Here is a 26,727-nt window from a genome sequence, read left to right as displayed (position 1 = left end):
GGGAGCCCTGGGCCTCCAGCATCCCCACTGGAGCTAGAGTGGGGTACCTCTAGAGCCATCAAGTGGAGCCCCCCAGCAGCTAGAGAGGGCTGACCAGAGGACAGTTGGCCTGAGGCTCCCACTACACGGTTTTCTGAAGCAGGAGGCCTTGGAGGCCTGAGACGCAGGCATCTCCAGCCCCTGCCTCTGCTCCCATTCACCCCTTTTCACCAAGCCCTTTCCTCCCTTCCCCTTCGCTGGTGTCCCAGCCCACAGTGTAAAATGCAGCCCACTTAGGAACCAGCCTTCCCAGCAGGGCACTTGGCTTCTGGGAACATGGACTCGGATTTCTCGCTCACGCCCATCTCAGCCAACTAGTGGAATTAATGAGGTCTACATTGTCGTCTCGGGAGAGTTTTATTGTGTCCTTGCCCACTTTAGCTGCTGGCAGTGTCCAGTGTCTGTTCAGGAGACAGCTCCTTCATGGCCACGCGCATGGAGCCCCTACAGTCTGTCTTTGGGGCCCTGGCCCCCACCCAGCATGTACAGTTCCTGACAGCAGATGCCCAGTGATTTGTTGCTCTGAACAGGACCACAAGCATCTATCTAGCTGCCTCTCTGGGAGTTCCCAGAGCCAGAAGGGCCCTCTGTGGCCACCCAGGTATTCATTCATCTGGCCAAGACATTTACTCCACGTGCTAGACACAGTGGGGTCCCCAAATTGGGAGGGTAGCAGCTCTGAGCAGGCGGGAAGGAGTGGGTGGACCTCGCTTCTCTCCAGCTCTACCCTCATCCACCGTGCCAGCGGCAGGCCCAGCCTTTCTAAGCCAGGCCCCCGCCAGCCTTCCTGCATCTGGGGACCACCCATGACCGCGTCACACCTCTGAAATGGTGCAGTGACCCTGTCCTGCCTCCTCCCAGGGCACAGGACTCTGACGTCAGAAGACCTTGCTCGTCTTCAGTGACACACCAAGAAAGCTGAAGCAGAGCTTTCAGTCGGGCCCCGCCCTCACCTGTCCTCATCTCTGCCACTCCAACCCCACCCCAAAGCGGACACCTGCTGTTCCAGCAGGAAGGAGAATGAACACAGCAGACCAAGAGTCACCATAAAAAGGCAGCTTGCTTTATTCTCCTGATGCCGGTGGGGAGCAGGATGGTCAGCCTATCTGTCTCCAGTCTGAGGTGCTCTGAGCCAGAGGGGCCCCAGCTCTCACTAAATGCACCAGTCCCTGGGGGCTGCGCGGTCCACACATGCAAAGTGGGTCCGGGGCGTCTTCTCCCCATTCAGCCCAGCTGACCGGTCACACCCCTCACTAGGATCCAGGCTGCCCCCTCACTCCATGTTGGTCTTGGCCCCAAGGTCTTATCTTCCGCTGCTATTCCTGGGGCTTGGCTTCTGGAACGCTAAGTACACCCCTCAGGAGAAGCCACACTCCACAGGGTATCAGGCAAAGCCCCGGGCGCAGTTATTTCTTATCGGATGGACACTGCCCTGGCCCCCAGTCTCAGCTCTCCCTCGGTTACAGAGGAGGTAGCCCCCAGGGTGAGCCTCAAAACCTATGTCAGAAGCTCCCTGTTCCCACACCTCAGAGTGGAGGCCAGCAGGAAAGCTGCTTCCCATTCTTCCCTTCCCTCCCACCCCTTCCCCAACCCCCCCCAGCCCTCCCTCGCTTCCTTCCCCCCACCCACTTCCTTCCCAGCCCTCACAGGGGGGTTCCACCTTTGACAGGCTGTCTGAAGGAGCTGCCAGCCCCCAGGGCAGGTCCACAAAACAGTAAAACAAGTGGCAAGCACAGAAAGGGAGAAAAACCACAAAAATCAGGGTTGCCTTTGTCTACAATAGCGGAGACTCCCAGCAGGGGGAGAAGCTGTGCTGAGCTCTAAGCAGGACATTCTCTTGTGCTTGGGACAATCCTCGCTTTTTTTCCTTTTCAGCTCAACTTCCCTGTCTCCAAGTATCCACACTGGGAGAGCTCTGCTAGGAGTGTGTGTGAGCGTGTGCACGTGCATGTGCCTGGGCTCGTGTCGCACACAAACGTGCACACCGCTGAAGCGGTGCCCCTTCTCCTCGGGGCTTCTCTCTGGTACAAAATCCAGTACACACACACACACACACACACACACACACACACACACACAGAGACAGGTGCGCACACACGTGCGTACAGACAGACACACACTAGATTCTAAGTGAGAGTAGGGGACAGGGTCCCTGGGGCTCAGTGGACCTGGGTCGGAGCAGAGGGCCCTCCCTGGAGCAGCCGGGCTCCCATTTAGGTGGCTCAGACAGTGGTGACGGAGAGCAGAGGGTTGTAGACCCGCTTGCCGTCAGCCGAGCGAGTGCCGTGTGCCAGCATCTCCTGGATAGTGATCCAGTTGTCCAGAATCTTCTTGTTCCGCTTCTTCATGGTTTTGCGGTGGCTCAAGGCGATGATGTTGAGCTCAGCCTTGCTGTCAGCGTTCTGCTGCTCCCTCAGGCACTCTAGCCGGCTCTGCATCATGAACTCGCGCCGCTTCCGCTGCTCCCGGGCCCGGATCAGATGCTGCTTCCGTTCCTCCTTGCTCCAGTAGCGGCCCATCTTCATCTCACTCACCGCATCGTCATCAGTGGTCATGCCGCTGCGCTCCTCCCGGATCTTCAGGGCCCGGGCTTTTAGGAGGCGATCTCGCACAGGCCGCTTGGCCACATAGCGGGTCCCGTCACTTCGCACTTTGACCTTCCACTCCATGCGGGGTGCTTCGGTGGCAGCTGCCGCCGCTCCGCCCACCCGAGGGCCACCAGCCAAGCTCAAGGGACCTTGACCCAGCTCCTCCAGGCCACGTGGCGGGGCCAGCTGCACACAGCTCTGGTAGTGCTCGCTCTCCTGGCCTCGGTGGCGCCGCGAGAGGTAAGGGCTGCTCTCAGGGCCCACACGCTCCAGGGTCACCCCCGTCTTGGGACTGCGGCGGACACGGTCCTCTGAGTGCTGTCTCCGCCCCACCTCAGGATCCCGGGAGAGGGATCGGAACTTGGAGGGGCTCCCCTGTGGAGGAGCTGCCTTAGCATGGGTGGCAACAGGATGGCCGGAGGGGGTCCGGTTCAAGTTGGAGTTGCCAGCAGCAGCCCGCCTCAGGGGGCTCTCTGGCAGGGGCTCAGTGAGCAGCGGGGTGCTGCGACAGCTCTCCCCCGTGTTATAGGCGCTGGTGCTGTCCTTGTCAGACTTCTCCGGCAGCTCGGAGATGTCAGACAGCTCGTGCTTCTTGGGCTCACTGGCCCCCAGCTCGTAGAGGCTCTCTTCCTCTAGCAGCCACGCCTTCATGCAGCGCTCCCGCAGCTGCTGCATCTTCTGTGCCCGCAGGATGTTACGGCACTTGAACTCCAGATGCCGTAGCTCTTCCTCCAGCATGGCCATCTCGTGGCCCAGGCTCTCATTGCGGTTGACATCCAGGGCGCTGTTGCCACCAGAGGCCCGGGGAAAGAGGAGGCCCAGCTGGTTGCCATTTTCCAGGTGGCACTTGATCTCTAGCAGCTCCCGATAGCGTTCGTACTCCTCATCGGTGAGGCCAGGGACATCACCACCCCCCAGCCCGGCCCCTTCAGCCAGCAGGGAATCCATGCTGAAGTGGAAGTCCCGGCTCTGCAGGGCGTCCCCTTGCAGGCCAAACTTGCGCAGGGTGCCGGGCGTGTTGGTGGTGCTCGGGGGCTCATCCCCCAGCAGATCATGCTCGGAGCTCTCCTCATTTCGGGTGCTCTCATCAGTCCGGCCCACCCCACTGTCCAGCTCCTGGCTGTTGCTCAGGCCTGGGCCCACATTGGGGGCCCCTTGCTCCTCTTCATTTCCAAGCTGGGACACAAAAATGAGCCCCACTCAGTCTGGGTCCCACTAGCAGGGGCGCCACAGGACGATGGGGATCAGAAGGGCTTTCGGGTCTGGTCCACCTTTCACATTCGCCTGTCTCTCCTCCCTCTCCCCTCCTGCTTGCCCTCCCTGCCACCTGCCCTTCCCTCCTTCCTCACCTGCTGGGCAGGGGGGGATTTCAGCTTCTGCACACGCAGGTCCCCTTCATTCTCTGAGCCCAAGTCGTCCAGAAAGTCATCCCGGTCACTGTCCTTCCATCGCTTTGCCAGCTGCAGAGACAGGCCCATGCTGTGCTGTCCCAACTACATTAAGGACTTCCCCAGACACCCCTCCAGTTGCCTCAAGGTCCCGTACGCAGCCTCCTGGGCTCAGTGAAGACAACAACCCAAGAGAGGAAGTGGTCCCAGCCCACTCAGCTGTAACAGGCCAGAAGGGGAAGTGGGCCCCGGGACACCGCCAGCCATCCATCAGTGCTAGGTGGTTGGCATGTCTGTGTCCTTGTTATAGATCAGCAATTTCCAAGACAGAAAACCCGATGTCAGGGGACCCAGGACACCCAGCCAGGCACACACACCTGGCTCTCAGGCCGGGCGACCAGCAGGGAGATGTTTGTGTTCTCCTCCTGGCTCAGGATGGCCACCGCCTCTTCCCGGTTCTGGACGTCCACACCGTTTATCTGTGGCAGGCAAGGGACAATCAACAAGGACGCCAAGGCTGGCTCTGCATGGGCGCTCAGTGGGTACCCTGGCCTAGGACTGGCTTTTGAGCTTTGGTAGGAAGGAAAGAAGTGGAAGATGCCTCAGGAGAGGGCAGCCTGACCCGTGCAGAAGCACATGTGCTCAAAGGACAGCGTGGAGTGGGAAGTGTGTTCATGCCTAGGGGGCAGGGGGCAGAGATTGGCAAGGTGCTAGAGCAGATCCCATGGGTACACGGGGCCACCCAGGGCAGCTGTGCACATGAGACGCAGCCGCGGCTTCGAGCACTGCAGGATGCCTGGCACCAGGCTAAGCTCTTAGTAGCACAGAACTGGGATCAACTAAGAAGAGGTGGTGGGTAGGTCAGCTGGCACGGCGGGGCCTCCGGTCAGGCCTGCCCACCCTGCTCACCTGGACGATTCGATCTCCCTCGCGGATCCGGCCATCTTTGGCTGCAATGCTGTTGGGATTCACCTGCAAGGCACACACATCCTGGGGACTCGACACCTCCACTAAGGTGCCCTTTCCGTAGGAAGGGGCAGCCTCACCGCGGGGGTGGTGGGGAGCAAAGCAAATCCAAGGCTCCTTGCTTACTCCTCTTCATCTCAGGCCAGCAGCTTCCAAGTTCCAGGAGGCAGGGACAGACCAGTGGGCCCGGGGCTAGTCACCTCCCCAAGACCAGCTGCCAACTTGCCGACCAAAAGCTCCCAGCCTCTGCCTGCCACCCCCATGCCCAGGCTGGCACTCCTACACTCTTTTGTATGGAAGCCTGTTCTTTTTTGTGTCAGAGGCTAGGCAAATGCAGGAAGCTGGATACCTTCCCGTACTCAAAAAACCATCAGCGGTAGGGTAGTCAGAGGAAGGGTAACCTGATTAGGGTACTGCTAGAGTGTGGAGGGCAGCAGGGGAGCAGCCCTTCTTCCTGCAGACACACAGACATCTGCACAGCCAGGTGGGGGAGAAGGGCCCTTATGAATGCCAGGAGGGCTGGCTGCAGGACGTGGGAGGGAGCACAAAGCCTGGCCGGGATCTCATCCCGCCTCAGTCTTGCCTCCTGTGGCACCCTGACCACAGGTGTGCTGGGGAGGGATGCCAGGCTGGAAATACACTGAAACCATTGGCTGCCCTGACCTCACCCGCTGGCACCCTTCCTGTGATGCTAAGCAGGCCCTATCCCTGGCAGCTGGGTCCTTAGAGGCAGCCTTCGAGGCCTGGGCAGTGTGGAGAGGCTGAGGGTGTAAGATGGTATGGGCACTCTCTGTGTGCCAGACCCCGCCTCAGCACCTGCCACAATGGCGCCTGGCCCCCTCCCTGGTGCTACACAGATGGGCACGAAAGTCCAGCTTTGAGGCCCTAGCACACTTATAGGTGGCATGGGGCTCCACTGCCTTCTAGAAGACCCCCCCCGTCCCACACCTTCATACCTCTCCAACATAGATGCCCAGGTCCTCCTCGTCATCAGTGCGGTAGCAAACCATCAGGCCCAGCTTGTCACGGTGGCTGGCTTTGTACAGCTCTACCTCCTGCCACAAAGGGAGTGGGGGGAGCAGAGGAAGAAAGCCCGAGAAGGAAGTGAGCAAGGACCCATGCTGCAGGGGCAGCAGGGGCGGCAGCCACAGCCTGGCCCTAACCCCAGCAGCACTTCACAGGAGCCGTTTCCAGCCCCCGGTTTGGAGGGTCTCTCTTACCATCCCCAGATGGTGCTTATGTCCAGTGGTCTTTCCTACTAGGAAATGCCCAAGACACATACGAGACACATGGGACGCACAGGACACAGACGTATGTAGAACACAGACTCACCAACATACACCGACCATAGGACCTCACCCGTGCCCTCCCCGACTCAGCCAGACTTAGCCAGTGAGCCTGAGGAACCAGCCACACTCCGGGAAGGGCCACAAGGCCCACAGCCACCTGGGGCAGCAGGAGCCAGGCCCGAGCTGGGCTGCAGGCAGCCATCCTGGGGCTGGCACCCGAGGCTGGCTGTCAGCCCTCGCCTGGCCTGTTTGCCCGGCTCACCTCATACTCCAGCTCGTCCATACGATCTGCCTCCTGTGGGCCTCCCTCCATGAACTCCGCTGGGTCATAATACTCATGGCTGATGGGGGGGCTGCCCAGGAGAAGGGGGCAGGGGTCAGGCTGGCCATCTGTTCCCCTTATGCCCTAGCCCCAGCTCCCAGGCTGGCCAGTCCCAATTTACTCAGCAAGGAGCCCTGCTGTGGGTGCACCCTCAGGGGACCCTCCTTCTGAGAACCCCCTCCTTCTGAGCTACATGCATCCATGCATAGACCAGGAATGGTTCTTGAATGGGAGTGTACAGGGGTTCCAGGGGTTCGCACTGAGAACCCAGGCATGCCTAGCTCTCCCAGCCTGTCCCACACCACACCCCAGCCAGACTACCTGCCCCTCCCACCCAGCACTCATGCAACGCCCCCAGGAGTTATCCAGGCCCTGGAGGACTGCTGGGGAGCAGAGAAGGACCCACTCTATTGCCAGCAGTGCCCTCCTCCTTGCCCCGAGTCCGAGCTTGGCTGCTGGTGGCCCTGGGCCTACCTCTGTGGAGGAGGGGATCCCGGGACCCCCTCCCTGCAGCCCCGGTTTAGACTAGCAGAATGAGTCAGCGCTCACACAGTCATGAGCCATCAGGCCTGGATGAGAGGCCCTTCGTCCGAGCGGGCCAAAGAAAGAAGCCGAAGAGATGGAGGAAGTTCAGAGCAGGGAGAGGGGTGAGACAGACAGGGATGCAAGAAGATTCAAGGGGTGATGCTTGTGAGGCAGAAGACGATGGGACGGCAGAAGAGAGAGGATGGAGGAGGAGGAGCTGAGGACCTCAACCTTCCAGCAGCGAGGTCCCAGGATGCTCCTGCCTTGGCCCTGGGGGTAGATACAACGGGGAGCCTATGTGTCAGCCTCCCCTGGCCCCTGCCCCGGCTGGTGTCCAGCCTGAGGCTAGAGGCCTGCAGACTTCTGAGCCCTTGGGTGCCACAGTCAGCTCTGGAGGCCAAGGAACCTGCTTCCTGTCCAAGAGGGCAAGCCAGCTGGGGTCTCCCTGCCATGCCCAGAGCTGCAGCAATGTAGCTTCTGGGTGGCGTAGAGATGGCCGCCCCTGGTGGCATGCCCTCTCTCAAGGCAGGGCCCGGGGCCCTCCTGAGGGCGACTCACAGCTCAGACAGGACGTACGGCTCCAGGATGACCATGGGCGGGGTGGGCGGGCGCAGCTTGCCCAGTGCCATGATATGCTCGAAGGTGATGTCAGTCTGAGTGCCACTGTCCACCAGCTGCAGGTCATGGCAAGAGCTGTCCCCCCGGAGGCGGGGGCTTCGTCTCAGCACCTGGATCACCAGGGGCTCCTTGGAGGAGCGCAGGGCCTCCAGGGTTTGTTCCTGAGACAGCTTGGAGAGCTCCTTCCCGTTTACCTGTGGCAGAGACACGCCCCTGTGAGAACCCACCAACCTGTATTACCCCACTCTGCTCAACCAAGAGATCTGCTTTCCACCCTCATCCCTGCTTACCCTTAGCACCCTCATTCCCAGGTGAACCCCACTTGTCAGCCCTGTCCCCACACAGTGCTGTCTGCGGATCGCTGGGCCGTGCCCCTAAGGCCAGGAACTGCCGGGACTATGCATCGGGTCAGGGAAACACAGGCCAGAGCTAGCGTTTGGAAGATTGCGGGGTCCCCTTGGCTCCTCTCCTGATGGGCGTCAACAAATGGGTTCCGACAGGAGGGTGGGTTAGAGTAAGAAGATGTAAAGGACAGGATCTCTCCTCAATGTAGAGAGGGACTCACCAAGAAAAGGCCAACACCCACGGAGCCTCCTGGCATTGCAAGGTAGCCTAGAACCAAAGAAGTGGCCTTTACAAGCACCACCGTTTCTTGGGCACCTGATGTGCTTCTCCCCTAAATCCCGACCTCGACAAGCCATTTGGTACATGAGGAACCAAGGCTCAGCAGGATGAAAGAAGTGAACACAAAATCGTGAGCCAGGACAGGCTGCGCAGTGGTCAGAGTGTGGAGCAGGGAAGGAGGAGGCCATAGCGGGCTGGGGGTCAAGGAGAAGGTGAGACAAGGAGAAGGTGAGACTGAGAAGACTCCAGGGAAGAGCAGCAGGATGACACTGAACGGAGGATGGAGGGCCTTCCCAGCAGAGATCCAGGGCAGAGCCCCAGCTGGGTGGACCAACGCATGCCCTCAAGGCAACCGGGAGCAGAAGGCTGGCCCCAGCCCAGCCCCCAATTTCTGCAGCAGCCTGCCTGCCTTGGGACCTGGGACAGTCACTTTCGAGCTAGTGAACCCCACGGCACACACTGCGACCTCGAGCCCTTCCTTGGCAGGGAGGCAAGAAGACTAAGGACCGAACACACGCAGCTGAATTCAGGGCATGTGTCATGGGACCAGTACGGGAGAATCAGGAAGTAGCAGTTCATAAAAGAGGGAGCTGGTAGGGTCTTCAATTCACTCAGCAGCTGTGAAAAGTCTGTTCTGGGCTTGGGGAGGGGTCACACACCAGCGGTGACACCCAAAATGGCTACACCCAGCAGGTAAGCGCTAAAACAGACCTTGGGGGCAGCGGCTGACAAGGAAGCACAGGGCCAGCCACAAGCCACTTAAGAAGGGTGGGTAGGGAAGGCTCCCTGAGCAGGTGGCACCAGCCCGGCATCAGAGGAAGGGAGAGGGGGCCAGGAAGACAGGGGGGCTGGTGGAAGTGAAACCCCGACAGTCAGCGTGGAGGGTGCAGGTCCCAGGGACCCAACGTCCACCCGTGGACAGAGCTTCTGCAGGAGAGGGAGAAGGACCCCAACTTGGGCAAGGGCACATAGGCACAGGCGGCTGTGGCAAATGAGAGCCCTTTTCCGCTTGGCTGAGCCATACAGCTTCCCACCCTCACACTGCCACCTCCCTCCCTGGGTGTGTCAAGGTGACAGGGTTCTGCATCGAGATGCCCAATCCAACTGCAAAATGCTGTCTTCTGAGCTGCAACGTGACAGACCAGCCCCTTCCAGAAAGGCAGGCTGTCTTGGGAAAACACAGGGAGTCCCAGGGACCCCTGGACAGCCACGGCTCCTCTCAGCAATGGAACCCCTAATGCCCTTTCTGCTATGTGATTATGTCTGTGTGGAGAATCATTTCAGTTTTTGTCTCCTCTCTCCCCAAACTTTTCATGGTCAGCAAAGGTATTTTAATCAATCAATTTTGTCTAATTACAGAAGAAACAGGTTTATTTTAGAACATTTGAAAAATACAGAAAACTGTCAGGTGCCTTCAGAGTTCTGAGTTTCCGCAGAGCAGCTAGAGGGAGCCCTGAGCAGCCAGTATCTCAGGCCTGATGGGGGGCAGCAGGAGTGCAGGGAATGGGGAGCAGGCTCAGCCAGGAAGCTGGGAGAAGCCCCCTCCTTCCTCTATGTAGGAGGGGCTCTGAGTGGGCTTTGGCTGAGTTGTGGGGGTAGGGCGTGTGTTGGGGTGGGTGAGTGCGGTGGTCCGGAGTGAATGGATTGTGTGGGTGAGGCGTAGGGCTTGGTGGCAGTGGGGGTGGGTCTCTGACCCTGTGTTGAACCATCTTACCTTAGGTCTCCTCTTCCCCTCCCCACGCCTCACTAAGTGTCAGCCTGTGTCATCGTCCCTTGTCTCCATCCCAAGATTTTGGTAAACTACTCATTTGACGGGGACATCACCTTCTTACCCCGACTCTTACAGCTGACCCCTCACACATTCTTCCTTCTGTGGATTGGAGCAATAGATGTGGGTGTGCTTGGCACCTGCTCATCACTTCCTGTCCCCCTCCTGTCACCTATACCCACTCCAGGCCAGGTGCCCAGGCGTGTCCATCCTGGCCACGCTCGCTGGCAAGCAGATCCAAGGTGAGGCCCTGCCCCAGTGCCTATGTATGGGAGCCACGGAAGGCCCAGTGAACACTGTGTGGCACAGAGGGGACCCTGGTAGACCAAGCCATGACTTGTGACTTACTTTACATCAGGCTCTGGAGGCTCACAGCCAATCCACTCACGGCACACGTCGATTTCAGATTGAGAGTGCCCATTAGAAGTCAAAGGCTCAGGATGGGTGTGCAAGGCCCAGGCTGGGCCAGAGGACAGCTGAGAGGGGAAGCCAGACCCCAAGGGACCCCCGGAGCTCCCAGGCACTGATGGCCCTCAGATCTACTTCTATGTCTGTCACCCCTACCAGACAGGGGCACCTGAGGGCAGAGCTCTTGCTACTTCATATATCCAGAAGGAATCCAGGGTTAGGAACACACTCCACGTGGACCCAGCGTGGGCCTGGAGCACTTCCAGTTCAGGCAGAGTGATACCTGCCGGATGAGCCCACTGTCAGAAAACTCACTATTAAAAAAAACTGTCTCCTCCATCAAGGGCAAAGCTGCCTCTCTTGGAACAATTCACTTTATCTTTCAACATTATTTTTATTGTGGCAAAATATGCCCAACACAAAATTTGCCATCTTAAACCACTTCAAAGTGTACAATTCAGTGGCATTTAGTGTATTCACATTGTGTTGTGCAATTATCATGTCAATTTAATTCCAGGACATTTTCGTCCCCCAAAAAAGGAGACACCCCACCCATTCGCTCCACCTTCATCTCAGCCCCCAGCAATCTCCTTTCTGTCCATGTGGACATTTCATATAAATGGAATCCTACAATATGGATCTGTGTGTCTGGCATCTTTCCTTAGCAGGGTTTCTAGGTTCATCCATATGGCAGCAAGCATCAGTACTTCCTTCCTTTTAAGGTTGAATAACATTCCATTGTATTCCATAATATTCCACTATGTGGACAGACCATTTTGTTTCTTCAATGGTAGGCAGACATTTGGGTTGTTTCTTCTACCCTTTAGCTCCTGTGACTCATGCTGCTGGGGACATTCCTGTACAAGTCCCTGACTTCGTGTTTGAGTCCGTTTTCAAATCTTTGGGGCACATACACCGAGGAGTGGGACCGCTGAGCCCTGCAATCTTTCTGTATTTAATTCATTGAGGGACCAGTATTATTTTTAAGGCCAGAAACTTCACAGCAATCTCAACTCTGTCTACCACAGTCTTGTAATAACAAGTCTGTTTCCCAAAGATATAAAATGATACGTGAACTATGATGATTACCATATAAAATATGCTTATGGAAAAAGGCTTGGAAAGAATATATAAACTCATTGTGCGGGGGCAATGGAAATCTGAGGTTTCTGGGAGTGAGGATCTCGGGAAGTGGGGGGCAGCCTGGGCAAAGGAAGCAGGGAAGGGGGTGTGCTGGCACTTCGTGCTGCCACAAATGTCATGAGTTAGCTCAGAGGGTGTAGGGGGTGGGGCTCTCAGGGCTTTGAAAACTGTTTTTCATGGGTGTGTGTTATGTATATTCACTGGTATGTACGTATGCATCAAATATTACACCATGCTTTCTTTAAAGACTAGAAGGAAATTCGTGAAAATGGAAAAATATTCACAGTGGTTATCTCTGGGAGATAGTACTTTTGTTCTTTACAGGATTTTCTCCAATGAGCATTACTTTTATAACCAGAGAAAACATACAAAAACAATGTAGCCTGTGATCCGTTCTGAGTGTTTGTTTCCCTGCAGACCATGGCAGTTGGCTGGTTTGTGCTCCTGGGTCCTGCGCAGCTAGGCTCAGACTGCAGCCTCTGGGCTCAGGCCCCTTGGGTGCCAATTAAAGGAGAGCAGTGGCAATGAAGTCACATCAGACTTCACATCCAGACCTGATCTGAGGAGGCTCAGGAGGCACTGCATTCTCCCTTCACTGCTTTCAACTTCCTGCTCAGGTATCCTGCCAAAGGGGCGGCTCCCAGGAGCCTGGGGTCCCAGAGACGGTGAAGCGGGTGGGGGGACCTTGGGCTGTGGGCTCTAGGTGGAGGAAGAGCCTCCTTCCCAGGGCCTCCTGCCTGGAAGGTGAAGGGGATGAATTGCGGCCACCCAGCTCTTAGGTGAGTTGGCCAACAGGACCCCACGCCCATGCCAGGGCACACTGGGAAGTCGGTTGTGGAAAGCTGGAGAAGGGCCTGGCCATGGGGCGGAGCCAGTCAGGCCCAGAGCAGGCCTAGGCCAACCCCCCACCATTCCTCCATCCTCCCCAACCCCCCATTCACACCAGCCCCCACCCCACCCCCCAGGCTATCTCTAGGATAGCCTTTGCAGAAAGGATCTGTGGGTGGCCAAGGTGTGGGTGATTATCTCCCCAGCCCAGGGTCTGAACAGAAGAGGACACTACAGTTTATCGGGGTGATCACTTCGTAAGTGATGTAAATGTCTAATCACTATGTTGTGCACCTGAAACTAATATACCACGTTTCCCCGAAAATGAGACGGAGCCGGACAATCAGCTCTAATGCGTCTTTTGGAGCAAAAATTAATAGAAGACCCGGTATTATTTTACTATAAGAAGGCCGGGTGTTATATTATACCTGGTCTTATGTTAATTTTTGCTCCAAAAGACACATTAGAGCTGATTGTCCGGCTAGGGCTTATTTTCGGGGAAACATGGTAATATTCTATGTCAGCTGTAATTGAAAAAGTTTTTAAATTATTTTAAAAAGGGGACAGGAAGCCCCAGGATGGAAGGATATTGACCCCCTAGGTACCAACCAACGAGAGCCAGGTCCCCAGGTCTGACGTCAGAGGGAGCCCGTCCCCACCCAGCACCTCAATGCCCACCCTAGTGTCTCAATGCAAGCCAAGCCCCTAGGGTGCGACCCCTCCTCAGGAGCGTGGGGTGGAGGGGGAAGGACACAGAGGGAGCAGGGCCCTAGCTAAAGCCAAGCTCAAAAGCAGGATCTGGAGGGAGTCGTGACGGGTGTGGGAAGACCATTCTGACAATCAAGGGTGTTGGAGGTGAGCAAGAGCGGGGCAGGTGGAGCATCAGATCAGAGGCTGTACGGGAAGCGGAGTCTGGGCCATGGGCTACTGCATGCTGCTCTGTGCTGAGGGCCGGCCCTGGGGGACCTGACTCTCTCATCCCCAGGGGAGAAAGGACAGGTGGCATCCGAGTGCGGGAGGGAAAAATTCATAATGCCAGAGAGTGAGGGAAAGACCCTGAGGAGGCCTGGCGGACATTGGAAGTAGGCGAGGGGAACACAGGGGCAGGAAAAGGGACGCCAGTGGCAGGTGAAGGAGAGACACAGGGACAGATGAAAGCAAAGCGGTAAAGCTCACTGGGCAGTCGCGATTGGGGAGGGGCCAGGTGGGCATTGGGGAAAGCACAGCTTCCCCCCCAACGCCGCAGCCCCTCCTGGAGGACCAGCGGGCCAGCGTAGGCGGAGGGCGGGGCCCGCGAAGGCGGAGGGCGGGGCCCTAGGAGCGCTCACTCCCGCCCCCGCCGGGAGCGGCAGACAAAGAGCGCAAAGAGCGCATGGTGTCTCCCGAGTCTCCCAAGGGTGCGGGTCGTCCCCTACCCCTGGCAGGGGCAGGTGCTCAAGCCCTGCCTTAGGGAGCCTGGGGCAGCTCTAGTGGGGGCTCCGGTGGGAGGCGCTCGCGATGCTTCCCAAATGCTCTGATCTAGAATCTGGGCAGGCGAGCAGGAGGGAGGGGAAGGTTGAGAAGTCTGGCCTGGGTGACTGGGGGTCCCGCAGGGCTTGCAACTCTTTGGGAGGCAGGGGGAAGGCTCTTTCATTCATGGTGAGGCAAGGCCGACGGGAGTTGCCCATGGCTGCTACGTTATAACTCTCCTAACCCCACTCTGCAGATTAGGAAACTGAGGCTAGGAGAACAGAAACCGGAAGTTACCCGCTGCCCTGGCTGGCTCTCAGCTCTGCAGTCAGGAGTGTCCAGGGGACACTTTGGACGCATCTGTGTCTGGCTTCCCCGGCCCAGACAAGTGTTTTGGGGACCTCCTAACCAACAGAGCACTGGTGAAGAAAGCCCAGAGAAGGGGCAGCCCTGCCTGTCAGCGAAGAGCAGTCTCTTTGCTTTCCTGTCCTTTCAGTGGCCCAACGGAAGTCCTCATTCAGGTCTTCCCAACTCTGGATTTTGAAAATTGTCAACGCACAGGAACACTGGAACACCTGACCACAGACATCTGTGTGCCTTTCACCCACATCTCCCCAGAACGCACATTCTGCTGCCCCATCTCCTTTCTACACATACACTTTCAAAAGCAAGAGGCTGACACCAACACTCCCATTCCCTGGGAAACCACAACACCCTTATGCTCATGGATTTAGCACTGATAGTCACCTTCACCTCTCTCCAATTGTACCACTTATGCCCTTATAGCTTTTCTTTTTTCTGATCCAGGATCTAATCAAGGACCACACACATTACACTTATCTATTATGTCTGTCTCTAGTCTCCTCCACTCTAGAAAAACCTATCCATTTTTTTTTTTTTTTTTTTTTTTTTTACTTTCATGACATTGACCTCTTCCAGGGCAGCTGCCTTGTAGAACGTCCCAGAGTCTGGATTTGCCCTAAGATTCAGCTTAAATACTTGAACAAGTTGCTGCGTCCTTCTCCCCCCGACCCACCCCAACATCAGGAGGCACTGGGGCCAGGCTGTCCCACTGTTGGGAGGCTTGCTTGGTTTGATCACGTGGTCAAGGTGGAGGCTGCAACATTGCATTTTCCCTTCCTAATGTACAAGTAATCTGGGGTAATACCTTGAGACCCTGTGACTACCCCATTACCCAACAACCTTTATCTAATGGTTTTACCACCCAAGGGCGATTCTTGCCTGAATAAATTGCACTGGTGGCTGAAATGTGCCTTCATTTGTAAGAATTCTAGCAGGGACCCAGCAACACACTCTGTCAGTATGTGATAGGCCCGGTGAATGGTATGCCCCCAGTTGAGGCTAGCTGAACAAAGCCATACCATCCACCCCTGTAACTCTGTGCCCACCCTTTCTGCCCGGGGACAGGAGCAAGAGAAGCATGGGGCATGGGAGGTCTTCATCTCCAAGGTCTTTTTAGTAGTTCGGGGGTGGTGTATGTCCGGGTGCCCGTGAGCTGCCTGTATGTCGGTCAGGGTGTGGATGCTGGAAAAGGAGGGTCAGTTACTACAAGCGGCATGGAAGAACAGATGATGTCCCTTAGGACCGCACTTGGGCAATGACCCCTAGAAACTGATTTGATAGGTCTGAGGTGAGGCCTCCCTTCTTATTTGTAACGAACTCACTTCCTAAGTCATACTGATGTGATTTGGGACTTCATTGATTTAACTCACGTTCCTACCCATCCGAGGTCCTCACTACTCACTGTGGTCCAAAGCACCAGCAGCAAGCACATAGCCTGGGAACGTCTGAGAAATGTAGAATCGCAGGCTCCACTCTGGACCCCCTCAGTCAGATCCTGTAGTTTAACAAGGACCCCAGCGTGACGTCGTGCGGTCCCAGAGTACCCCGCGAGGAATCAGGGAGGACTTACACACACCTGAACAGGGTTCAGACACCAAAAAGGGTCTCTCTCCTCCCTCCTCCCGCTCCCTCCCCAAAGTTGCTGAGTGGTGGGTGGTGCCCACGCAAGGTCTGTTGAAATCTGACCCGCCTGCCTCTAGGGCACCACCTCTGAAGTCCTTTGGAGAGAGCAGCAGGGAAAGAGGGATGGATGCCCCACAGCACCTGGGTGAAAAAGTAAAGCAATTCCTGAGGTCATCATCATCAAAAAAAAAAACAACCTTCAGGTCAACTGTAATTGAAAAATAAAACAATTATTAAAAAAAAAAGATCAACCTTCAGGTGTGTGCTCACAGCTTCACAGACAACTGAAAACCCTCCCACTCCCTTGTACCTCTGGGCTAACGTGGCTGGCCCTAGGGCACAATCCAATCTAGCAATAATCAAACCTATATTCTTTATGGAGTGCTTTTCATTTCCACTGCTCAAAAGGAGTATGAGGAAGAGGCAGATTGTAGTACGAAGAGGGACGATACCTGTCACATCACAAAACCAACCGCAAACCCCAGCTTTTCAAGTCTTCCTCTTTTGGCTTGATTCCAGCTCCTTCCTAACTAATCTTATCCATTACCCTTCTTCACAACTCAGGGCTCCTCTTCCTATGTTTTTTCTCCCCTTTCTTTCACATTAGAAACCCCTCAGAATAATACTGGACCTTCCTGTCACTGGACATTAACTGTGACACGTCCATGAGTATGGCCTTCTCCATCCAATTTCAATGTCTTAACAACCAACTTAATGAATGGCCTGATGGCAGCAACCCCCATTCCCCTACCCAAATGAGACCCCAGGGGACCCAGTGCCGATGCTGCTGATTTCACCATGGCAATGACCCCAGGAGGCAGATACCCTTTGTTCCCATTTAGCAGGTGAGAAAACTGAGGCACTGAACCAGTGAGCCATTCAATATCAGCATACAGCACTGTCCTCCCTGCAGAGACCTGAGGTAGAAAGAAGGTACAACTCAGACCCACTAGGGCTGGTGCCGGGCTAAGTGCTCACACCTGCTTTTTGTCCTTTGGGGTGTGTGTGTGTACCGTATTTCTTGTTTTTAAAGCTTTCCTGAGGTATAAGTTCCATACAATAAACTGCACATATTTAGAAGGTATGGTTCGAAAAGTTTTATACACACACACACCTCTGTGAAACCATCGCCACAATCAAGATAGTGACCATTTCATTTAGATAGATTGTCTGATCATTATGTTGTTTTGTACACCTGAAACTAATAAAAAGAAAAAAAAAAGATAGTGACCATTTCCATCATCACCAAGTGTCCTCATGCCCGTCATCCCTTCCCTTCCACTCATCCCTGATCTGTTTTCTGTCACTATAGATTAGTTTGCATTTTCTAGAATTTTCTATCAATGGCTCAGACAGTTCTCAGCAATTAGGTAAGAGAGAAAGGGCATTTTAGCATCTTGGGATAAGGGCAAAGTTCGTGCTGATAACAGCTATTGGAATTCAGTGCCCCATTTATGGCCTCCACAGTGATTCCATTTCCAGAGGGCCTACTGCATACACAACGACAGGACCAAAGCCCTGCTCGAAAGAAGCCCCCACTCAGGTGGGAGAACGTCAGGTAGCCATGAAAGTGCCATGGAGGGGATGGGGGCGGGCCCACGGCCCTCCACCCTGCTCTCAGCAGCAGACTGGCCCTTCTCTCCCTCACTGTTGCTTACTTGTTCATGGTCAGTCTCCCTCCTCATTGTACAGAGGCCCCAGGGGGAGGGGACAAGGCGTGTGTGGAGTTCCAAGCAGGATCCCCAGCACAGAACGGTGGCTGGCCCAGTGGGGGCTCATCACGTAGGTGCCAGACGGAAGAATGCTTGGGGGACTACCAAAAGGACTGGAGAGGCGACCTTTGGCCTCTGCTCAGGTGGCCAGAGGGGAGAAGACAGGCGATACTGACTCCCTTATCTTCACTGTGGTCCAGGCTGAAAAAAGAGCAGATAGATGTCTGGCTGGGCCATACAGGAAATGGGTGGAGTGGGCTGGAGCCATTTCCTTTGTCACACAGACCCCCCCTTTATGCTAGGCCTGCCAGCCAGCCTGTAATGGAGTCAGAGAAGGGGTACCAAGCTCAAGAAGACTGGGGTGATAGGAAAGGCAGAGAGAGAAGCTCAACAGTGTCGAGTGGATTAGACGTACGAGAGAGGACGCAGGCCCGGCAAGTAGGAGCGCATGGAAGGCGTTTTGTGCTGTGGTGCCAGGTGGCTCACTTCCTGCGTTTCCCCCTTTGTAACCTGGCTCCTTCCCATTCGTAACTCAACATGCATTAGCCCCGCTACTCAGGGTCCTATCCACATTTTTCAAGCTCATCCCCCCCCACTCCAGCACCTACCCTTGGAAGATATGACCGGGATAATAGAAATGCAGCTGGAGGGGACTTGCTGCTGTCACAGACCAGATCAGTAGAATAAAAGGGCCAAAGTCACGTGATCATCTCAATAGCTGCACCAAAGGCATTTGACAAAATCTAACAACGCTTCATGATAAAAACACTCAAACTAGAATAGAAGGGAATTTACTCAACTTGATTAAAAGCATCTATGGAAACCCCACAGCTAACCTTATGCTCATTGGTGAAAGACTAGAAGCTTCCTCTTACATCAGAAACAAAGCAAGAATGCCCACTTCTATTCAGCATTGTACTGGAGGTGCTAGCCAGAGTAAATAGGCAAGAAAAAAGAAAAAGAAAAGGCATCCAGATTGGAAAGGAAGTACAAAAGGAAGTGACAACTATCTTTATTTGCCCATGACATGATCCCATATATAGAAAATCCTGAAGAATCCACTAAAAACTGTTAAAGCTAATAAGGTTAGTAAGGTTGCAAGATACAAGATCAATACACAAAAATCACAACGTGGATGAACCTGGCGAATATTAAGCTAATGAAATAAGTCAGACAGAGACAAATACTATATGGTCGCACTTATATATGGAATCTAAAGAAAAGAATAAACGAGCAAACAAAACAGAAATAGACTCATAGACACAGAGAAAAAACTGATGGTTACTAGATGGGAGGGGGGTTGGGCGATGGGGAGAAGGGGAGGGGATTAGGAAGTACAAACTGGCAGTCACAATATAGTTATGGGATGTAGAGCACAGCATAGGGAATATAGTCAATGGTATTGTCACAGCTGTGTACGGTGTCAGAGGGGTAGTAGACTAGTTGGGGTTATCACTCTGTGAGGGATGTAAATGTCTAATCACTATGTTGTTTTGTACACCTGAAACTAATAATAAAAAGAAAGCTTCTTCTAGGGTAGTAAGGGGAAAAATTAAAATAAATATGTGCAGTTTATTGTAATATATATATATATGTATACGCAAAAAAATCAACTGTATTTCTATACAGTGACAATGAGAAAGATGACAAGGAAATTAAGAAAACAATACCACTTACAATAGCATCATAAAGAATAAAATACTCAGGAATGAATTTAACAAAAGTGTAAAACATCAGTGAAGGAAACTGTAAGACCCAGATGGAAAGATATCCATGTTCATGTGTAATACTCCCCCAAATTGATCAACAAATTCAATGCAATTCCTACAAAACTGCAGCTGGCTTCTTTTTCAGAAAGTGACAAGCTGATCCTAAACTTCATGTGGAAACTCAAGGGACCCAGAATAGCCAAAAGAACCCTGAAGAGTACAAAGTTGGAGGACTCACCCTTGCTGATTTCAAAAACGTACTTACAAAAGCTATAGGAAAAGCAGTGTGGTACTGTCATAAAGATAGAAATTTCTCCAGAAAGTATATGCAAATAGCCAATAGCATATGAAAAGCTCTTCAACCTCATTTGGCCATCAAAAATGCCTATCAAAATCACAATGAGCTACCACCTCACACACAGCAGGATGGCTACTGTCAAAAAATGTGTAGGGGAGGAAGTGAGGAAATTAGAACCCTCTTACAACACGGCTGGTGGGAATGTAAAATGGTGCAGCCCCTGTGGAAAACAGTTCAGCAGCTCCTGAAAAAATCAAACATAATTACCATATAATCCAGCAATTCCATTTTTGCATATATATCCAATAAAATTGAAAATAGGGACTCAAACAGATATTTGTACACCCACAGCAGCATTGTTCACAATAGCCAAAAAGTGGGAGCAACCCAAATGTCCGTCAACAGATGAATAAATAAATATTATGTGGTATAGCCATATAAGGGAATATTACTCAGCAATAAAAAAGAAATTTAGTAGTGACATGGATGAACCTTGAAAACATTATGATAAATGAAAGAAGCCTGACACAAAAGGTCACATACCATATAGTTCTATTTAGATGTAATGTCTGGAAAAGACAAATTCATAGACAGAAAGCAGATAAGTGGGTGCCAGGGACTGGGAGGTGTGGGTGGAAATGGGTACGGGTTTCTTTTTTAAGTGTGCTTTTCCAGGACCCATCAGCTCCAAGCCAAACGGTTCCCTCAATCTAGTTGTGGAGGGCACTGCTCACAGTGGCCCATGCGGGGATCGAACTGGCGACCTTGTTGTTAAGAGCACCGCGCTCTAACCAACTGAGCCAACCGGCCGCCCCTGAGTTTCTTTTTAAGGTGAGGAAAATGTTCTAGAATTAGATAGTGGTGATGGTTGCACAACTCTCTGAATATACTAAAAACCACTGAATTGTACATTTTACAACGGTATGCGAGCTATATCTCAATAAATTTGTAGTTTGGTTTTTTTTAAGTGCCCGTGAGCTATCAGGAAAAAAGTTCCTAGAACTCGAGACTAGGATAGAGATTTGGGGGCTTTTAAGCTGGGGGTCAGAGACCTCTGGGGAATCTAGGAAGAGGCTCCAGGGAACGCTGGCAGAAGGAAGTCACATGACAAGTGGTGTAGTTGTCTATGTCCATTTCTCTGGGCTGCCCTGTCTCTCTGTGGTGTCATTTACTCTGGGGTAAGGTGCAGAGGCCACCGCGGGTACAGAGGAGACAGGGAGAAGTGCCACTGAAGCTCGGGGAGCACCAATGTTTAAGGAGCACTGGGGCCAGGCAAGGGGTCCTGGAAGCTGACTGGTCTTTGGGGACAAAAACTTCCTTCCTTGAGGAGACTCAGGGCAGAAACTCTCCTGGCTGTGCCTGCGACTCCAGCCCCCCAAAACGGGGTCATCTTTGATAGCGAATGCTTTTCTCTGCTTTCTAGATTTTAAAAATTCAATCTTCTTTTGTCTTCCCTTAATTTTAAAGGATGGTTCCTTTTAAAACTGATCCAGTTTCCCCTTCTATCCAAACTTCCGCAGGAGCTTTAAAAGAAAGCAGCGTTCCCAGAAAACAGCAGCGGTCGGGTAGCCTGCCTCCTGGGGTCCCGGCTAGCCCAGGCCTTGGGGCTCTCTCTCAAGGAGAAACTCTTGGCCCAGAAATTTCCCTTCAAGCCCTCCTCTGACATGGAGCCCCCGCTCAAAGCCATCCCAGTCCGACCTGTGCCACCTACCCCACTGTTATGGGGACCCCCAAAGGTTACCACAGTGTCACCTCCCAAACATGGCTCATTTCGGGCCTGTAGTGCCTCGCAGGTCACCCTCCACTTTTCACACATCACCATGAGGCCGGCCTAAAATAAAGTACTACATCAATTTCTCCCTGGCAAAATCCGGAGCCTACCGCTTTGGAACTGCTTGCCTTTTGATGAAATGATTCCAAGAAAGGAAGCAATGAGGATGGGATTCCACAGGACTGCCTGTCGGTCCCAGCCTGGGTCATTCGGGAACCCAATCCCAGGAGGAGGCAACGGCAACGGCCAGGATCGAGACGAGGGTGAGGGGCGAGAATGGTAGAAAGAAGGCGGAGGGCAAGGAGCGGGAAAAGTGGAGGCTTCCGCGTGCCCTGAAGATCCGACTCCCGGGAGAGCGAAGCAGGAGCGCCGCCAGGCTAGGGGCAAGATTCTCCCTCCTGCCCCTTCCCTCGGGGCCAGAGGAACTAGGCTCCCAGCACAAATGCTGGGCGCTTTCCCCCGCCTCCCCAACCCCCTGATGCACTGATTCTTCCCTTCGTCACGCCACCGCTGATGCCTATAGGGGTTCCCCCTGTTCTTCCAAGGAGACCCCATTCCGCCAGCCAATACAGCTCCGGCCTGCACTTGCTCCCCAGTCCTTACCAATAAACAGTTGAAGCGCATACCTGTCTGAGCCCGGTCTGTGCCTGGGTTCCGACTCCCTCTGACCTTGAACTCCCTCCACTTAGCCCTGGGGGCGTCTCAAGCCACGTCATCTGGGACATTTCTCTAGACAGTTCTCAGCGCACACAGAAAGTACACACACGCGGGACCGCAGGAGCCTCCGCGCACACACAGACGGGGCACAGGCACACACTCACGAAGTCACGCCACGCACAGGCAAGGAAGCCCGGCTCCCAGCCTTGGAGCTGGATTTCCGGGCCCGAGCGCGTGGCCCGGTATCTTTCTCCCAGCCACTCACCGCCCGGTCCACACCCCCCGAGGCCCAGCGGGACAGACAGCAAGTCAGACACTGCCGCCCGCGGATGGCCCACCCCGCTGACCCCGGCGGCCGACGCTCACCCGAGGCACCCAAGGCCTGGGAGCCCACCGTTTGGGCATGGCTGGAGCAGACAGTGGGTGCCGGGGTTAGTACCCCGAACCACGCCAGGCGTCGGCGGGGCCTCCGGCCGTCTGGGCGATTCTGCACCCCTGTCCCGCGGAGACCTGGATTTGACCGCCCCCCTTCCCTCGCCGCCGGCACCCGGCTCCCTGCCCCTACCCTGGGTCCAGAGGGGCGAGCTTGCGCAGGGAACAGAGCCCGTTGCTATGCAACCTCCAACCCGCGCCCGCGGCCGCAGCACCGCGCCTCCTGGCTCCCAGGCCCAGGGTGCAAGCGCGCGGGACTCGGGCCGAGCCCTACTTCCAACCTGGTCCAACGCGACCCAGGGCTCGCGTTGCAATCTACTCCAGGCGCCCAAAGGATGCGCCCCGCACCCTCATTCCCACGCAGTTACCATCTGTGACTGGTTCCCATCGAGCACCAATAACCATCAGCCGCAGAAATTTAGGGCGAGGATGGCTCCCTACCTCTTCCTCTTGAGCCCTCCAGCCCTCCCACATCTGCGGCCCTGGCTCAACCAGGAGCTCCCCCTGGGCTAGCTTCTTCTCCAGGTGGCACCCACGCCCCCCGCCCCAGCGGCCTAGCCGCCCTACCTGAAGCATCACTTTGTACTGCTCCTCCGGTTTCTGAACCACGCACATATTACATCCCATGGTGCTGGCCGGCGAGGGACGGAGGGCGGGAACGGGAAAACGCCTTTCACTGGTCCGTGCGCGGGACCTCGGGTCCCGGGCCCGGGCCGGGTGCCATACCCTAGCGCGGGGGGCGGGCCGCCTAGCGGGGGAGGGGGTCACGCCCCCAAGGGAGGGGCAGCTCCACGCCCCTCGGGTTAACTCTTAGCTGGCAGAGACCAGGCGCGGGCATGCTCCCTCACACCCGGCCAGGAAAAAAAGGGCAGCGGGGGATGGGCGGGCGCGCCAGGCGTTGCTTGGCTACGGCCCCCCCAGGAGGCGCGGGGGCGCGCCGGGCCGCTGGGGGCGTCAGGGGCCGTGGGCCGCGCGCCTCCCCGCCCGCCGGGCCCGCCGCTGCCGCTGCCGCTGCCGCCTCCGGCTCCCGCCCATGGCCGCCGGCCCTGGGAGCCCGGCCCTCGCGCTCGGCGCCGCGGCCTGGCCCGCTGGCTGGGGGGCGGCGGCGGCCCCCACCCGCGGCCAGGTCCGCGCCCGCGCTCCCGCCTCGTCCGGTCGCGCTTCCGGCACTCTCGGCCCTAGTCCTCCGGCCTGCAGCCGGCCCGGCCGTCTCCAGCTCTCGCCCGGGACCACGGGCACGCGCGCGCGCCCGCGGCGGCGGCGGGGGAGGGGCGCGGGGTGGGGCGCACGCGCGCGGTGGAGGGGAGTGGGGCTGGGTGGGAGCGCCGGCGGCGGGAAGCCTCAGGAGCCGGCGCGGGAAACCGGGGGCGGGGCCTGGGTGGAGGGTGAGTGGGTCCCTGGCTCCCTGGCACCCCCGGCGTTCGGCCCCTGGGCGCCCAGCACGGCACGTGCCGCCTGCACCGTGCAGGTCCAGGAGACACGGATTCTGTTTGAAGGAGCGCCTCCCAGGATCCCCCAGAGAGCTCCGGGCCTCTGGTGGGGGGCGCGGTATCAGCCCCTTTGCCGGGTCATCCACGCTGCAGTCTGAATGCCTCTACCCCTCCCTCTGGCTTCCCTTTAATGACAGCTTCTCTCCTTCAACTCAGCTGTTCCTTCGCTGTCGTTGAAATGGACACCTTTGTTAATTTCTTTTTTTTTATTATTTAAGAAGAAAAAGAGAAAAGCGTGAGAAGGGGTGGATCGTGGGGAGAGCCGGCCAAGCGGCTTGGGATGTCCCTCGCACGAGCACAGGACTAGCCTGCCTGGGTTCGCTGTCTACCTACCTGTGTCTCTCATCCGCAGCTGGCGCTCAAGCACGGCGCTTTAACGTTCCCTCCATCTCTTCCTCTTCTCTCCCACAGCCTGTCCTCTCTTCTTGGACAAGCCTAGAGAGAGAAAAGGCCTTTGCCTGGAAAGCTAGCGCATCGGATTGAGGGCGGGGTTCCCATGGGGTGCCCAGGAGAGCAGCTGAGCCCAAACCACCTGGCTGCACGCCTTATTTCCAGGCTTTGGTTAATGACGGAATCATTAACCATACAGGGCTGTTTAATTAGATGGCAGCGGTGGGGGAAGGTCCCTCCAAAGCCCTTCTTTCCTCCCTGATTCCTGGTTTAGAGGAGTCTGGAGAAGGGATGTGAGTGCCCCAAAAAGCCAAGCCGACCTTGAGACAAGTGCTCCTGTGCAGATTGCTTATGTTAGAAAGTGGTCTCAGGATGAAAGCAAGGGTGCATTCTCAGGAGCTGCTGGGACTTTGCGAGGAGCTGGATAGAGTGTATCTCAAACCTGAAGAGGGGACTGCCATACCACAAAGGACCACGAACCCAGTGGCTTCAAACAACAGAAATTTATTTCCTCACAGTTCTGGAGGCTCCAAGTCTAGAATGAAGGTGTTGGCAGGGCCATGTTCTTTAGAGCCCTCCGAGGGCTCTAAGGGAGTGTCCTTCTTTGCCTCCTCCTAACTTCTTGGAGGCTCCCAACAATCTTTGGTGTTCTTTGGCTTGTAGCTGCATCACTCTAATTTCTACCTCCTCCCTCACATGGCCTCTACCCTGAGTGGGACTAGAGTGAGGAAGCAGTCCAGTTTTTACCAACATGATGAGATAACCATCTATGAACCGGGTCTAAATGTTTTCCCCTCGTCAGTCATAGGGAACCTCCCACCAGGAGTCCATAGGTGTGAGCTGAGGGGCAGTACCAGTGTAAACGGGGGCATGGGACCTGGGGTCTGGACTACCTGTCCATGTACCTGACTTGAGCCTCTGGCCCCAGTTGGGCCTGGTCCTGAAGGTGCCACCTCCACTGGATTGCTGCTCTGCCTGCCTGGCCACGTGACTCGGTGGGTCTGTCAGTAGTCGGCTCATGACAGGCGGCTCCAGTACCACAGGCACTTGATGTCCCATGGTCAGGCTCTAAGCCTGTGCCACAGCCCAGTAGCATGATAGCAGCTGCTTTCTGAGTGGTGAGTAGCTCTGCCACAGAAGATGTGGCCTTGCTCCCGACCTTTAGTGAGGTTTCCCACAGACCGCACAGCACATTGTCTACCATGGACAGATCCCTGTCTCGACCCTTTAGGTTGCCTCTTGTGGCACTAGCAGCAGAGCAGCTTCCATTGCAGCCCAGACCTTCTTCAGGGCCCTTTCTTGCTCTGGGCTCCACTCAAAACGGGTCATGCCTGTACATCCCAAGACCTACTTGATCAGACATTCCATCAATTTGGTGATCTTCCCAGGATCATGTCAGATAAATCCCTTTTCTTGCTTAAGTTAGAGTCAGTTTCTTCTTGCCATCAGAAAACCCTAACAAACATGAAACCCTCTGAGAATGTGGGGAGGAAGGAGATCAGAGATAGTCAGTTGATCCAGGGGCAATGTTTGATCTCAGCTCAGCAATGAGGATGAGGATAGAGGGACATCCCAGCATGGCAGAAGGGTAACAGGTGTGGGTGGCCAGTCTGGAGCAGAACAGGGTGCTCAAGAGACAGACATGGTAAAGTCTGTCACCACCATGATCGCTGTGGCCATTGTAGTGTTCTTTAATCTGAAGACCAAATACCAAGGTGAACTGGTCCAGGTTCTTATCTGAACTGGTCCTATCGTGGCTGTGCTGCTCTCCCTCCACGCTCTGAAGTTTGGACCTGCTGAGGGCACCAGGTCACCCCACAGAAGGGTTCCACTTCGACCCACTCCGATTGCTGCAAAAAGATCAGGAGCCCATTCTTCTATTTTTCCACTGGATGTGAGGTCTCTCGTCTCCATTCCAGCCCCGCCAGATGCCTGACTAGGGAACCCTATTTCCCAGTACTTGCTCGTGACCTTGTCTAATGGCTCCCCCGTAAAGGAACTCCCAGGGATGCTGAGGCTAGACCGAGACCCAGAAACTGTCCAGCTTCTCTTCTCTGGGGAGCCTTGACTCTTCATCCTCTGTCATACTAGAGTGACGAGGTTGCCTTCTCCTAATGTGGCTATAAGCTTTGTGTGTGCTGCTCCATCTTCTATGGGTTGTGCCTTTATTATTATATCCAAAAAAGTCATCATCAAACTCAAGGTCACCTAGGTTTTCCCCTAAGTTATCATCTTCTAGGATTTTATAGTTGTGCATTTTACATTTAGGTCTATGATCCATTTTGAGTTAGTTTTTGTAAAAGATGTTAGGTCTGTCTAGATTTTTT

General features: G+C 55.1%; 2 protein-coding genes across 6 annotated transcripts; both read right to left on the bottom strand.

Annotated features, from left to right (window-relative positions):
* Nucleotides 1-1,645: 1,645 nt before the first annotated feature.
* Nucleotides 1,646-23,470, bottom strand: PDZD4 (PDZ domain containing 4). 5 transcript variants are annotated; one of them, XM_033116895.1, is made up of 9 exons: nucleotides 23,088-23,218; nucleotides 7,676-7,929; nucleotides 7,142-7,387; nucleotides 6,533-6,623; nucleotides 5,938-6,036; nucleotides 4,925-4,987; nucleotides 4,393-4,494; nucleotides 3,977-4,087; nucleotides 1,646-3,803 (listed from the first exon to the last, which is right to left on the bottom strand). In XM_033116895.1, the coding sequence occupies exons 3-9, from the start codon at nucleotides 7,147-7,149 to the stop codon at nucleotides 2,262-2,264; spliced, it is 2,016 nt and encodes a 671-aa protein (XP_032972786.1). In that variant the 5' UTR covers nucleotides 7,150-7,387; nucleotides 7,676-7,929; nucleotides 23,088-23,218; the 3' UTR covers nucleotides 1,646-2,261. The 5 variants fall into 5 exon arrangements, with proteins under 5 accessions (XP_032972786.1, XP_032972764.1, XP_032972795.1 ...); XM_033116873.1 differs by lacking the exon at nucleotides 7,142-7,387 and having other exon boundaries at nucleotides 23,088-23,198; XM_033116884.1 differs by lacking the exon at nucleotides 7,142-7,387 and having other exon boundaries at nucleotides 2,262-3,803; nucleotides 7,694-7,929; nucleotides 23,088-23,236.
* On the bottom strand, nucleotides 23,365-25,459 carry LOC117025395 (translation initiation factor IF-2-like). Its single transcript, XM_033111292.1, has 2 exons — nucleotides 25,306-25,459; nucleotides 23,365-24,053 (listed from the first exon to the last, which is right to left on the bottom strand). Exons 1-2 carry the CDS (start codon nucleotides 25,457-25,459, stop codon nucleotides 23,365-23,367), a joined length of 843 nt encoding a protein of 280 aa, XP_032967183.1.
* Nucleotides 25,460-26,727: the final 1,268 nt, after the last annotated feature.

Source organism: Rhinolophus ferrumequinum, chromosome X (assembly GCF_004115265.2).
Source record: "Rhinolophus ferrumequinum isolate MPI-CBG mRhiFer1 chromosome X, mRhiFer1_v1.p, whole genome shotgun sequence".
Lineage (NCBI taxonomy): Eukaryota > Metazoa > Chordata > Mammalia > Chiroptera > Rhinolophidae > Rhinolophus > Rhinolophus ferrumequinum.
This window is presented reverse-complemented; position numbering and strand designations above follow the sequence as displayed.

Excerpts from the sequence above, each read along its gene's own strand:
- PDZD4 (XM_033116873.1), bottom strand. The coding sequence starts at position 23,147 with ATGGGATGTAATATGTGCGTGGTTCAGAAACCGGAGGAGCAGTACAAA. Across the intron at positions 4,495-4,924 it reads AGGGAGATCGAATCGTCCAG|ATAAACGGTGTGGACGTCCA; the intron begins GTGAGCAGGGTG and ends TGCCTGCCACAG. Across the intron at positions 3,804-3,976 it reads AATCCCCCCCTGCCCAGCAG|CTTGGAAATGAAGAGGAGCA; the intron begins GTGAGGAAGGAG and ends TTTGTGTCCCAG.
- LOC117025395 (XM_033111292.1), bottom strand. The coding sequence starts at position 25,459 with ATGGGACATCAAGTGCCTGTGGTACTGGAGCCGCCTGTCATGAGCCGA. Across the intron at positions 24,054-25,305 it reads GGGCCAGAGGCTCAAGTCAG|AGGCCCGGAGCTCTCTGGGG; the intron begins GTACATGGACAG and ends GCCCCCCACCAG.